Here is a 15,914-nt window from a genome sequence, read left to right as displayed (position 1 = left end):
TTAAGGTAAATATTAATGATGATTAAACAGGTTTAATTAAAAAGGGCTGAGTTCTATTGTTTCTACTCTGCAATCTTGATCAGTCTTATTTAATTTTTTTAAGGTACCTCAAGGCCTTTCTGACAATTGGTGAGTATGAATCCTATAACAAGATTTGAGATGTAGTCAGCAACCAAGAAACATCACATTGAGTCTTGGCCAATATGTACTTGGTACTACAGATGAAACAGTAAAGAAAAAAAATGAAATTTCCTATTATCTCTAAACTAAACAAACATCTTTAGAACAGAAAATAGAATACAAGATATCCCTGGGCCAAGTAAGGTAAAAAGCAAAGCCTATTAGCTCCACTTAATTACAGTTCTTATATTAAGTTTTATTCATAATCAACAATGTAATAGAGCCTTTCCTTTGAAATTCATGTCATTCATAAGCCTTCCTGCTGCTGTCTTCTGTTGTACACAGGCCCCATTTCCTCCTTTCTTCAAAGATTTCAATACTTGAGACATACTCATTTCTCCTCACTTATATCCTCTTGGTGACAGCTATATCAACAACAATTCATCAACTTTCTTTACTTCATGTTTCCTTACCTTTCTTTATTCAGCAGCACTCTCTCTCTACTCACCTCACATTCTGAAATTCATCATCATAAAAAATTACTTTACTCCTAAGACCCCAAGTCAGTATTTCCTCTCAAGACTAAAATATCTTCTCTCAACCATCTTTTCACCAACCCTAACTGCTATCTACTTAATCATGTCTTATTTTTAAATTATGGGGTACTCTGACCAGGCATTATGTGATCAGAAATATCTCAGCAAGGAATAAAGTTCCTAATACAATATTATACTAAGTATAGCATAAATGATCTCACTGATGTAGGTATTCTCTTTAGCATAGCAAATCACAACACACCTATGCCCTTTCATCCTATGGAACTTCATACCTTCCCTATAAATCCTCTACAGTGGGTCTACCAAACATACTGAATATACTCTTCATTCTTTTGACATGGTATACCAATGGAGAACATATTTGTCCATCAGGTAGCTATTGGTCTCACTACACATTTAGCCTGCCTTCTTTCTGGTGACAGACATTTCTGGTGATATCCTTCAGGCTGTTTCCTTCTCTTATGTAATTCTCAGCTGTTGATGAATTGTATGCAGCCTACTCATCACCACCATGTGTCTCTCCATGACCCTTTGAGTGATTGTTAATTTTAATTCTTTGGAGATTATAGTAGGCCATGACTCACTGTCATACACCATGACTAGAAGAACACTGGTGTTAAAAACAAGAGACTTTACTTCATGGGAAAATGTAAAGATGTTAAAACGCTGTGCAAATTTCCCAAAGGCAATTCAATTCATTCTACTTTCTTCCTCCTTTTTAATTCCAGGTCCAGCTCTCCATGAGCAGTTTCTAAAAAAAATATACTAGAGGATTATCTTCCATCTAGCAGCACATAGTATAGATGTTGTTCTTCTATTTAATTTTCCCCAAGTGAATAATTAGGCCAAACTATTTTGACTGAAATATGGATATCAAACAAATGGAGCTATGGTACTCTGGAATTTAATGGAATCAATGTCACTCACAAACAAGAATATCTAATCTGGAAGACAGTCCCATCTGCAAAGTATCCTCTACCATTTAGTCTCTCCAATGACATATTCCATTACTGTAGCAAATACCTCTGGTAAGCACTGTAAAAGTGAAATTTGGGGAATGCCATTCTAAAAGTGTATATATTTCTATGGACAAGGGAAATGTATCAAAACTACATTTCCCGTGATCCAACATGGTCCAACTGGTTTCCGTTTCCGACGTCTTGACGCAGGGGAGAGCTTAAATCTCCTGGGTTAGGAGGGAGTGGCCTCTTTGCAAGTAGGCGCTTGGCTAGGAGGCAGTAATGGAGGCGGCAGTTTTGAATGCTTATAAGCGCATGGTCTAATGATTTTATCTATCAGCATGGCTTTAATTAAAATACTAATTTATATATTTATACAAGCCTTTATCATTTTTAATATTTATAGCACACATGTCCCTGTTTTACATTTTATTGATAATAATAATGAAAGTATCAAAATAATGTTGTTACATCATTAAAGGACTCTTGCAAAAATTTTGCAAGTACATATAACAACTTATTGGAAGAGAGATTTTTAGGGTGGCATTTTTGGTCTTCTGAATTAATTGCTTTAAAAAAAGCCAACAAATGAACACTATGGGAACTTCAATTCTCTATAATATAGCTATCAGCAAAATTGAAGGCTGCAAAATTTTATCTAGAGTTAAGATTCACCTTTCATATTTGATAAGACCCTCTTTCAAGCTTAAAAGAGTTAATGTAGGCATAATATTAAATACTTGAGTCCTTTATGCATATTATTTGATCACAATGATAAAGAATTCTCAAATATAGCCAACTCCCAATTCTCCATATTTAAGAGCAAGGTTTCCCCACTATGCTGGCACACACAGGTCAGAACAATGACCCAGATCCATAACATAAGAGTATTCTCTTATACCTAGCTAATTCACTGTTCAGTGACTTATACAAGGGTAAGGGAGAAGATATGAGGAGTCACAGTCCTGATGCAACTTTGGAAATTATACACACATGACTATAGACAAGATACACAAAATCTTGCACATATAGGCAGAAGATTAACTGTTTAAAAATAGTGTTTGCCTCTCCAATATGCTAGTGAACCTAAGAAAAAAGTTTTCAAATCTGTTTCCTCTCCCCTTCCTATTTAGACAAGGCTGCTAAACAAAGAAGATTGGCATTCCAAAAGTAGAACCTTGGGAAAAACTAGTGTAATTACATGCTCAGAATATACCCAGCTCTTTTTTGGACTATAAGAAATTGCATAACATCAATTTTCACTAAATCAACGTGCAAAGTATTATGTACTAAGGAACAATTTTTTAAAAAATTAATCACAAATGTTACAGCTTGATGACACCCACCCCCCAAATTACTTTAAACAGTTATTCTATCTCAGATCATACTCTTCTGCATATCAAATCTGCAGGGTTAGAACTAGAAGAAGCCAGAAATGAATAGCTAGAAATGGCTAAGCTCCAGACTTTGCAAAGCTGAGAGATAGCAGTATAATGTACCTATACCAACAGTTATTCTTCCTAATTATAAGCCTACTGGCCATACTAGCCATAACGAGCTAAAGTATTCACCAATTTAAACAAATGGTCCAGGTAAGAGAATCAATCAAACAACAAACAGTAAGTGCCTATTAACCAGCAATTGCGTTAGAGGGCACAAAGACAAAAAAATTAAATAATCTGTGCTCTCAAGGAGCTTACATACAATTATGAAAGATAAACCAAGCACAGCAACCTACCTTTCTCTGTCAGGCACAAACCTTTACAAACAAACAAAAACCATGAAAATACAGAGAAATTAGCCTTGGAATCCCCAAGGACACAGAGAGCAGCTGATTTAGTAATCTTCAGGTCATTTTTGACAGATGAAAGGTGGGAAAGCAAGCAAAGAAGCATGTGGCTTAACAGAACCAGGAATAGATGGTGAATTAGGGATACAGTAAGAAAAAGAAGGCATCATTAAAAGATAGAGGAAAATAGTAATAAGTGTTCTTTCACCATACTTCTTTTCCTTAGAGAGCAACACAAAAATGAATAAAAAAAGAAATGAAAGATAATATATATCAATAAATGACAAGCTATAGCAAGCTCCATTTGAATATGACAGAAGGAATCTTAAAAAGTAAAATCAAACTTATAAATAGGTAAACAAGGACTCTGGAATGAAAACATATGGGTGAATTCAAATTCTCATTCTGTAGCTTACAATCTGGGCTTCAGTTTGCCCATCTATCAACTAACTCGACAAGATTATTTCTAATATGTAACTTCCAGCTCTAAAAATCTAACTTAAATGTATTAAATCCAAGTGTCCTTCCTAAATAATTTAAACATTGATATTTGTTTTTTAAGAATAGGAGGAAAAAAGATCACTAAACTATAAATAAAATTCCTATTTTAAGAGGAATCATAATTAAAATAAACCTGAGCATTTTTTTTTAATATCAACTCTCTTCGCCTCCAACAATCAAGAGTTGTCAGCATTTGTCATTAGGCTATTCTAAAACCATTGCCTATGTGTAATTCATTTCCTTTTTAGGACTGATTTGTATTTAATCTTCACTAACTGATATTTATTTAGTTTTACTAACAATTGCTTTTGCATTTTGAGGTTTATGCTTAATTATCACCATTTTTCAGATTATACATTTTGCCTATCACAATTTTTTTGAAGTATAATTAGTTAACTTACTAAGTAAATTGCCTAAAACATTCACATCCATGTCTGTAGATCTCTTTTGCTGCTGAGCTACTAACTGGCAAAAGTCTCGGGCAGCTCTTACAATATCTTCTTTTCCATCTTCTGGAGACAGCACCTTCACTGATGATTGGCAATTTAAAACTGTGAAGAAAAAAAGCAAATAAAATGTAAAACATTATACTTCTAGGTTATTTGAAAAGTAGGCAAAGTTTTTTTTAGAAATAAAAATTTTAGGTCCAAATTTTTCAAAGACTAAAAACTTTATTTTATAATGGGATATACTTATTTACCATGCTATGAAAACACACACACACACACACACACACACACACACACACACACGGGTTAGATTTACATTATTACCTTCTTTCCTAAGTCCTTATGCTTGACATTAAGTTTAAATGACATGAGAATGTAGAAAAAAGCAAAAACCCTGATTGTAGGGTAGTAACATTTTCTACAATAAAAATAGCTATAATCTGATTACAAACACGTGAGCAATTTGATATTTAAGGTATAATAGAGGAAAAAAAGACATGAATACCAAGAACAAGACTACTAAATCTGATGGAATTAGGATTAACTGAGTGAAAAAAGAAATTATGATTGATTACTTTTTCTTTAAACCATCTTCTGTCTTGGAACCAATACTGTGTATTGGTTCCAAGCCAGAAGAGCAATAAGATCTACAAAATGAGTGGTGAGTGACTTGCCCAGGGTCACGCAGCTAGAAGTATCTAAGGACAGATCTAAGGACAGATTTGAACCCAGGACCTTCTGTCTCTAGGCCTAACTTTCAATCCACTGAGTCGCCTAACTGCCCCTCACAACTGATTACATTTTAAGACAAGTTATACATGTGCATGCTGTTTTATGTACATTTTTACTCATATAACTACCTTGATCTTCTTTGTCATTACTATTCACGAACTCTGGCGAGTATTTGGGACAATCTAGGCCCAGGAGTTCTTGTTGCTGTTTTAAAATTTCATCCATTAATCTGGAATTATTTCTTTTGAAAATACCTTAAAAAAAAGCAAACAAAAATCACAACTGGGTTTCTTTTTTCTTTTCCATAAATAATGTATGTTTGTTGTGAAAACAGTAGAGTGGCAGGAGAATTCAGAATAAAACAGCAAAGACCAGTCTTAAACTAGAATCATCAAAATAAGTAGTAAAATCAAACCCCAGGACTACTATCAAATTCTGGTTTCTGAATGAAATCCAAAAACGATGACCCTTAAAATAGAACACGATAGGCATGAGTTCAAGAAAAAAAAAAGAACAAGATTAGCCATTTGCATGTATGCCATAATAATAGTTATTTTAATATATAACACTTGGGCTTACTAAATTCTTTATATACCATGAGTCCACTTCTCTTAACTTGAAGTAATACTTATTTTATGTAATTAACTTGAAAAAGGATTGGAATAAGGATTTCCAAGATCCCTTCATAATCTAAAACACTATTTTCTCTGAGTCCGACAAATTATATATGGAGAAAATATCCAAATATTATTTGTATATGTTTAAAATAATAACATGTACCATATAAATAAATCGTAATACATGTAAAATGATAATCAAATATGCTGTTCAATGCTAACAAGCCTATAAGAGATTCCACTAAATTTTATTATAGTGCTTACTGTTTAATTTGCTTCCCTTGAAGAAAGTTAAGGTTTTAACATGAGTTTAAAAATTTTTTTAGAAAGGCAATAATGAAGATGATGATAGCTAACATTTATATAGCTCTTTAAGGTTTGCAAAAAGCTTTAAGGATATTATCTCATTTTATTCTAACAAATCTGGGAGGTAGGTTCTATTATCTCCATTTTGCAGTGGAGAAACTGAGGCAAACAAAGGTTAAGTGACTTGACCAGGTTCATACAATTAAGTGTCTGAGGCAGGATTTGAACTTAGGTCTTTTCCTGATTGCAGGTCCAGCAAACACTCTATTCATATATCTGTATCTATATTTTAGGTACCAAAGTTAAGGAACTATGAAATGTTTTAGCAAGAAAAAAGGTTTAGTCATCAGATTTTTGTTTATTTTCTGCTTATAAGTGATCATTTCTTATAATCCAATGACTTTACAATAGAGTAGGCAATTTCCTAGGAACTTAGAATGGCTAAAGGAAATATAAAAAGACAGCCACGGGTACCAAGGCAGCATAATATATTGGGGTATCCCAAAAGTCTCAGTGTAGTTTTAAGTTCTAATAGATTAAAACAGAAGATTTTTAAACATACTGTAGTGTGTCCTCACTTTTTAGTTATTTTGCAAATTTGCCTGAGGCATATTTTGAATTCTGGAAAGAACAACGAAAACCCTGTATTTCATTTTTTGTTTCTTAACACTCCATTCTGTAGTTTTCCTAATTTCTGACCACCAACTAAATGCAGGTATATCCTTGATCTTCAGGTTTTTTTTAATCATACTAATGTGCAAGTGCCATCTAGTGGCTAAAATGGGTAACTGGGAAAGGGACAGAACTACAGATACACTTTTAAATAGGTTTCCAAGAATGCTTTGCAGTCAAAAGCAAAGATTTCCCAATTTGGAATTGGAAAGAATTACAATAAAGGAGGGTTGTGGGGGAGCCAAATTACAGACACATTTCCAAAGTACCTTTCCAATAAACGGAACGTTTCATAAAAGTATCTCAAATAAGGCCTTTGTCAGACTATGGTAATGAAAGGGGCAGGAAGAAGACTTCTAGGAAATGATGAATTGGCAAGATTAAGGAGATGACTGAGGTCTGACACTAAAAAAACCCGATTATATCTTGCAGCTCATTTATTAACAAGAGCTTGCACAATCTCCTCAAGGTATTGCAATTTAAATACTGAATTGAATTATTCTACTTACTTGATAAACTGGGATTACACTCAGAGATAAGTGGCTAAATCTTCATTTATACAAACACCTTAGTTTGAAGATTTATTCTTTCCCACTGATTTCTTCTTTAATTTGTCTTGTATTCAGTCAAGTTTTATAAAGAATTTGTCAAACTAAAAGCAGTCATGAGTTTAAGTTCTGGTTAAATTACATTCTTATAGATTAGTTTTGGACTAAGACCAATTTAAAAATAATATAGTGAAAAGAGAAAGAAAAAACAACCTTATAAATCATACTAAAGAAATTATAAACATAATTTTAAGAAAAAATGCCATTATTTAAATTATTAAAATATTGCCCCAAAATATAAATATAAAATATAATGCAATTATATAATATAAAAATAAATAATATAAAATATCCTAAAAATCTCAGCAGTTTAAGTTATTAAAGCGTTTTAAAAACCCCCCAATGTTCATTAAAACAGGGTGCAAAAACACACAATGTTCATTAAAAAAGGGTGCAAATAAAATTCAATGGAAATGGGAAACTATAGCAGTTTTAATAGAACAATGTAGAACTGTGAAAACCACTTTTACATAAATTCACATTTTATCTGAATGCCCATAATGGACAAATCCAATTTTTTAGTTAAAAGTATAGTATCTATATACATACACACAAGATTATGTTATAGCATCTATAGACATTTATATGGTTAGGTTTTTTTAAAAGCAATTTTCACTTTTTTTTTGGTATTAGTCAGAAATATTAATTTATAGTATTAATTTTTACTCCAAAAATAGTGATGAGTGTTTAGTCAATGTTAGTATATTGTGTTCAAGATAGAAGGGCCATATTTTTCCTAAAATTTTCAGAGGACAAGTACGAAAACCATTTATAAACATAACCAATTTACTTTCCTACAAGTAAAATGGCAAAAGCACTCTTTCAGATGAAACTAAAAGCTTTAGGAATTTAAAACTGCACTAAAAGTTTTGCTATGCCATGTACTCAATTAGGATTTTTAAAGTATGTAAGAGGCTTGGAAACATCATTTAAATCTTTCACATCAATTTTATAAAACTGTCTATTATATTAAAAAAGAACTTTTGTGCCTAAAGGACCCATATAGATCAGTATAAGTAAAGAGTACTTTCTCTCTTTCCCCTACTCCCACCTATGACTTGGGAGCAATCATGGTTAGTTTCTATGGCCAAAAATTCCATCAAATTGGAATGATAATGATCCTCTCCAAATTCAGCTAGCTAGACCAAAGGTTTTGTGACTTAAAGACAATAATACCAGTAGATCTCCCCTGAGAAAGCCTTAGCATGGGGACCTTGAAAATACCTAACAGCCTGGTGGTCCAGCACTCAAAATCAGGACAGGACAAGCTTCAAGGCTCTAAGATCCCTATTGCATTCCTTAAACTGCCAGAAAGATTCAGGAGGTTCTAGCCCAAGGAGGTGAAGGTTTGCTTAGGTAGGAATCTAGGGATCCAGGGTAATACCAAGAGCCAATCTCATCTCCCAATAGAGGAGACAGAACCTGGAAATGGCACAGAGTCCTAGTTCAAAACTAAAGTGTTTTACATTTAAAACCAATGGGCAAATCAAAGAAAATAGTGACCAGTATCAAAGAATTTTTGAAAATTTAAAAATCCTCAAAAATATAACAAGCAACTCCATTAACAACTACAGAGCCTCAGAGAAAAAAACAAGTTTTCCAGAAGGACTTAATAAATATCTAGAAGAAATGAAGAAAGAGATTTTAAAAATTACATAAAAGCTTTAAAAAAAAAAAGATAAAAAGCTTGGAATAGAAAGTAATACTTTATGCAAGTAACAGACTACATGAAAACTAGAACACACCTAAGAGAAATAAATGACTCCAAGACAACAAAAATGGTAGAACAAAGTCAAAAGATTAAGAAAAAAAAAAAGAAAGTGTAAGATATGTGATATAAACTTACCTAGAAAATAGGTCAAGAAGTGTTAATTTAAGTATCATTGGACAGGGGCAGGTAGGGGTTCAGTGATCAAAGAACCAGGCCTGGAGATAGAAGGTCCAGTGTTAAAATCTGGCCTCAGATACTTAATAGTTGTGTAATTCTGAACAAGTTATTGAACCTGTCTGCCTCAGTTTCCCCAACTGTAAAATAAGAATAATAATCACACCTACATTGATCAACTGAGATAATAACTACAAAACACTTAGAACTTGACAAGATAAGGGCTACACAAACATTAGCTATTATCATTATTATTACTATTAGTAGTATTTCAATATATCATACATGAAAACTGCCTACATGTCAGAACCAGAGAGCAAAAGAGAGAAAAAAAAAAGAAAATCCACCAATTGCCTGCTAAAAGGAAACCTAAAAGGAAAAGCCCCAGGAATGTCAGTCAAAATCTAGAGCTCCCACAACAAATTTTTAAAATACTGCACCCATACAGAAAGAATTGCTTTAAGAATGAAGGAACTACAACCAAGGTGACAAAATCTGGCAGCTTTTACTATGAAGATCTTGGAATATAGTATTCCAAAAGACAAAAGATACAGTCTTACACTACCAAGAATAATAACTTAACCTGCAAAGCCAAATATACTCCTATGTAGGAAAAATGGACCTTTCTTGGAATAAAGAGTTCTGAAATGCCAACAGAACAGTCCAGAGAAACTTAAAAAGGGAAATGTATTTGACTAATATGTACTACTAGCATTCTAAGGAAGAAGAAAAGATACTGAGGGAGTTAAATAAGAAAAATAGAGGTTCTGTGTAAGTTGAATCTGTTACCCTAAAAACTACGATTCCCAGCACAACTACTATTCCCAGAACCCTACTCACTTCCTGTCATTATGTACAGATGTAGACAGGATATATATTGGGTGGAGTTCTGTGTCTAGCTCTTTTTCCTTCCTGTTGGTGGCTTTTTTAGAGCGGGGATTTTGAGAAGGTTGAAAAGCTTAGTCACGTGGTTCTATTTTGTTAGATAATAAACTTTATAAAATATAATACTTCATGTATTAAACATTAATTTAAATCCTACAGTTCTGGAGATGGATTGTTTCTGTTCTGAGGATTTGAAAGAAAAAAAGATGGGGAAGTGAAATATGTCAGTGTGGAAAGAAGGGGATGGAATTTGCTATTTCTCAAAAATAGAATGCATGATTTTTTTTTTAAAGCACACAAAATGGAAGGAGTGAAGATGAGTATGAGACATATGTCATTCATCTAAAACTATGGAGATTTCAACATACACATACATAAATAGTATGATGTAGCAAAATATCAAACTTTACATAGAAACAAGCAAGAGGGACAGAGACAGTAATAGGGAAGGTAACAAAAGGAAATAGTCATAAACAAAAGAATCTTCCAGATCCTGAAGAAGATCTAAAAAACTGGAAGAGTGGGAAAGGGAAAAGGGAACAGGAGAGGGAAAGAAATAGAATCTGAGCATATACCTTACAATTGCGGAATGGCTGAACAAATAATACAATATATTATACATATATTATATATAATACAATAATACAATATTATTATAATAATACTATAATACAATATTATTCCTCTCGAAGAAAGGACAAGAGACCATTTCTGAAAATCCTGAATGCTATAAATCTATGTGGAGTAAAGTAAACAGAACCTGAAGAACAATTTTTTAAGACTTTAACATAGTAAAAAGTAAAACAAGTTTCAAAAACAATTCTGATCAATGCAATGATCTCTGAAGAACCCACTGATGAACCATGTTAACTATCCTGACAGAGACAATAGACTCAAGATGCAAAAAAATTTTTGAATGTGACCAGTTTTGGATTTATTTTTTTGAATAAAATTATTTGTTAAAGGTTGCTTTTTCAAAAACTTTAACTGGAGGTGAGGCTTAGGAATAGTGATGAAAAAAGAGGGAAATGATAACATTTTTTAAAAATATATCGAACAGAACATAAGGTGTATATAGTCAAGCTGGACAGTTTTGCAAGTAGAATGTAAAATTTGTTATATACTTTTTTAAACATGGAAACTCCATAAAAGATGGATTCACTGATTCAAACAGAATAATCTTTTTGTATTATGCTATGTATGGAAATTGTGGGTATGTGTATGTCTTTTAAGTTCAGAATGAATATTTTTTTAACAGGAAAAAAAACTGCTAGATCTTCTTCCCCTGGCATACCCTTCAAGAACCAAGGTCATTTCCAATCTATTAAAGGGCTCTATTATTTTATTATTATATATATTATTTTATCTAGTTTATCTATATCTAATTATTATATATTATTATATCTAGTCCTAGTATTAGGACTAGAGCCAAAAAACAAAAACAAAACCTAGCATCATATGTCTGTTGATGTTTAGTAAATGTTAACTTTTTAAACAAAAAACAGCAGTGAAGAGGGAGCAGAATCTAATTCTAGTCTAATTCTTAGACTAATGGTCTAAAAATCAAAATGCAATCTCTGGCAAATCACTTTAATCTCTCTGGGCTTTCTCCACCATTAATTAGATACCAAGTTTCAACAATGGCAAGGCATTTCTAGATCAACATTTATTCTTAAGAGACTGAATGACTAAGAAAAATAAGGAGAGGAAGGGGAAAAACTCTTTCCTCACCCAAAACTTTTTTTTTATTCAGTTTTTTAAAAAAGGCTTTTTTTAAATTCAGAGACAATAATAGTATAGGTATGAGGAAATAAGTTTTCTTCCTTTAAACTACACTTACACTATAAGTTATTATCACAACCAACAGTAGTTAATAATGTAATTACTGCGGTAGAATGACTTGTTGGTTTGGTAAATGTCAGTCTTTCTAATATTTCAAAATAATTAAATAAAAATAATTTAAAAATAAATAAAATTTAAGAATTAAAATAAAAGTTTGTTTTGTTTTGTTTTTAGGAAAGTTGGGCTAATTTTTCCATAAATTCAATCAACTAAATAAATTCTGGTCAAATTTAAGAAAGACTATATCAGATCATAGTCATTAAACTCCATTTATCAAAAATCCAATGAAAATTAAGTAAGAGTAATATTAGATTTACAATTTACAAATTTTTTTTTTACTGCCTTCATTTTATGGAGGAAGAAACTGAGGCTTAGAAGGGGAGAAATGGCTTGTCTAAAGAGCCAGTTTATACATGGCAAAGTTAAGACACACATAAAAGTGCTCCAAATTCAAGTTCAGTGCTCTCCACTGTGTAACATTATAAAAAAATAAAATAAAAAAGGCATGCATTCTGATATTTCAGCCCTGATTATGTACTTCAGACAAGTACTACTGGCATCCACACTAAGAAAATGCAGTGTTTTTGCTGGTTCGATTCATAGCTTAAAGTTGATAAACATCAAGTATTTCTACCTCATTACTCTGTTACAAATACCATTCCACTGTATAGTCTTTTACTGCTGACTTTTCCCTGTTTCAATATGTACTTTGCTAGTATTCTTCTTTGTTAAACTGTGCAATTTTATATGGTTTATCTATATCTTTTTTTAAAAATTTTCAGTTTTATACTTTACTACTTTCAAGAGCCATCATTTCATCAAAGTGGGTAACTTGCTCTTCCAATACAGATGACAAGCCATCATTAAACATGGCCTTGAAAAGCTATTGTGTCAAGCACTGGCATAAACTACATCCAACTATTTAATGCCTCAGGAGGAGAGGAGGGAGAAGTGAATCTAACTTGCAAATTTTCAGAAAACAATAAAAAAATTATTTCTACATGAAATTGAAAAAAATAAAATTTAATCATCTTTTTAAAAAGAAAAGACCCTATTATGTCTGAAAAAACTAAACAACATGTGAACAACCTGGTAATAGACCTCGCCATATAGCTAGGCTAGCCCTGGAACAAAAGACATGCTGTCCATCATTGTGCCTGTAGTTGAAACCTTTTCAACTTGGTGGAAGCTACCAGTTTACTCAGTTGGCCTAGCATCAGGAACAATATCACTATCATACCACAATGAGGAATGACAATGAGACTTCTGCATAGGCTGCTATTTAATATAAAGGGTAAAATGAGATTTAGGAAATACACAGATTTCAATATTTATACTTTCCCTGTAATCTTTTTACACAGAAGACTGAGAAAATAAGAGTCAATTTGCTATCCCAAATAAAAAGGTAACAAGGAACAAGGAATTTAAGTGCTGGTACTGATTCTCCACAATATAAGGAGGCCTATCTGAAAATTTACCTCAACATTTCCTACCTTCTCTAAACTTCATTATCTCCAGAAACTCATTATTATGCAAGAAGAAATCAACTAAGAAACTCATACCTTCTCAGACTGTCTTCCTTTATCCCTTCATTTTTCAGCTTTTTTTCAATGTGTCATTTTTCCCCATTTAAAAAACTGTGAGCTACTTGAGGGCACCAGTTTTCTTATACATTTCTTTGTATCCCTAGAGTCTGGTATAATGCCTAACAAATAACAACTGCTTATTAATAAATGTTCATTGACTAACTCTGATGAATACATTCAGTAAGAAAAATTCAGAGAGTAAATCTAAAATCTGATCAGTATTCTATAATATTCATTTTAAAATATTAAATATGCAATCAAGTTTTAAGTTTACATTATTAGACTAAGTATATATTTAGTCTCTCTTAAAATATGTAATTATTTTATTGTACTTTCTTCTGTTCTTTATAAACATCCCTCTCAAGCATCTAATATTTGTTCTCAGGTACTATGAACAGAAAAGGAAAAGAAAAGAAATAATTGGAAGAAGTGAGATCAATGGACACATAAAGTCACTAAAACTTTCATTGTCTATACATTAGTTCTAAATTCAAAATAGTAATACAGAATATTAAAAACCTCAGTTCTATTTCTAATTAGCAAAAGATAAATAAAAGAAAAAAACATGTTTTTAGGATACTAAAAAGGACTGTTTAAATTATAATCTTAAATTTGCCAAGTATCTTGCAAAAATAAAATCCTTTGATCCTCACAACTCTCTAAGATTAACAACATAAGTATTAGCTCCAATTTTTACATATGAGGAAATTAAAATTTAGAGAAGTTTGACACAATAGCAGTTAGAAAGTGGGAGAGATGAGACCAGCACCTGAACCAAACTAATGACAAAATGATGTGTTCCCTCCCCCAACTCCCTCACCCACAATGTATCACAAGGATCAGTCTCTAAGCAAATTGTCACTATAAAAACTAAATAATTAAGTGAGAATAGGATTAACATCTGTGGTCAACATCACATATAAGTTGACTAAAAAATCACAAAGAATAAGACTGTACCATAATACTGAAAGTTAACATAAATTACTTCAATAAAAATCTTTCAAAGTATGCTTTAAAGAAAAACACTAAATTTTAAAAAAGCAAATAACTAAATTACCCAATGACTCATCATCATCACTTTATTCAAAAATCCAATTAAAATCTTATTTGGAAAAAATATTTGGGGGTGGAAAAAGAACAACCTCCTCTGGTTATGAAATAATCATTTAAATTATTGAAATCACAGTCAATAAAGCCACCACCAAAATTACACATAATTAAAAGATCCTCAACAAAACAAATTTTATGTGCCAATAAATAGTTTTATTGGGACACATGCTTCAGGAAGCTCCAGGCTGTCTCAGAGTATAAAATTTCAAGTGGAATTAGCCTGCTGAAGAAGAGAATATGGGAACAGATTTGGATAGAGGTTGTATGATATTCCACATCAAGAGTCATATGACAAAATTTAGATTTCCTCTAAATTCTACCACTTGTTAGCTGTTTTCAGAACCTCACTGAAACTCAGTTTCTTTTCTTTCTTGAAACCAGATTTAATTTTGCCTACTTAAAAAAACTTTTAGTATCTCCTGATATAAATGTTTACTGATTGACATTGTTGACATTTCCATATAGGCTACTTGCCTTTTTAATTTCAAAGATATTTTATTTTCCTAATTACGCGTAATAAGAATTTCCAACATGTTTTCCGAAATTATAAAATCCAAATTGTCTCTCTCCCTTGCTTCCCTCCCCCCCTCTTAGAGTTGGTAAGCAATTTGATCTGGGTTATACATGTATTATTATGTAAAACATATTTTCATATTGGTCATTGTAAAAGAATATTCACATAAAACCAAAATCCCAAAATAAAACCATAATGTGAAAAACAATCTGCTTTGATCTGTATCTAACTCCAACAGTTCTTTCTCTGGCAATGGACAGCATTTGTGGAGCCTTAGTGTCTTTATTAATAAAGCTGACACTTGTCCTAACTATTTTACCCAGTTGTTGTGAGGATCAAATTAAATAATTTGACATGGTTACCTGTAGCAAGAATTCCTGCTTTAAATAGGGAGTTGAACTAGATAATGTTCCTTCTAACTATAATTCTATAAAATATGTGAAAGAGTTTGGGGTTATATTATTACAGTGTACAAAGCAGGGATCTAGAATCTGGCCATGATTGTGAAATTTACTTAATTTAACACCTATCCTTTAAAAAATGAGCTTAAAGATTTAATGAATTGCTTGTAAAAAACAAAATGACCATTTATGTATATATGTATGTGTATGCAGGCTTACAAAATATATATGTTGGTCTACATGTGTGTTTTATATAATACAGGCACAGATTTAGAATCTCATTCACTACCTACAACCAAGTAAGCTATAGCCTCTAAACCAATAGTACTTGTTGCAATTCTTAAGCAGTTATTCTGAAGACTAAAAAATAGTCATAGAGGA

At 32.0% G+C, this 15,914-nt stretch overlaps 1 protein-coding gene across 1 annotated transcript in view; it reads right to left on the bottom strand.

The window, feature by feature from the left end:
• The window catches only part of NUS1 (NUS1 dehydrodolichyl diphosphate synthase subunit), a 40,767-nt gene that overhangs the window by 16,443 nt on the left and 8,410 nt on the right, over nt 1-15,914 (bottom strand). The window contains exons 2-3 of the mRNA XM_044676820.1: nt 5,236-5,361; nt 4,328-4,477 (exon numbers count right to left, since the gene is read on the bottom strand). Coding sequence (XP_044532755.1) covers nt 4,328-4,477; nt 5,236-5,361 — 276 coding nt within the window. The remainder of the gene's footprint in view (nt 1-4,327; nt 4,478-5,235; nt 5,362-15,914) is intronic.

The sequence above is a fragment of the Gracilinanus agilis genome, chromosome 4, assembly GCF_016433145.1.
Source record: "Gracilinanus agilis isolate LMUSP501 chromosome 4, AgileGrace, whole genome shotgun sequence".
Taxonomy (NCBI): Eukaryota; Metazoa; Chordata; class Mammalia; order Didelphimorphia; family Didelphidae; genus Gracilinanus; species Gracilinanus agilis.
The sequence above is the reverse complement of the archived record's forward strand: the minus strand, read 5'-3'. Positions and strand labels throughout refer to the sequence as shown.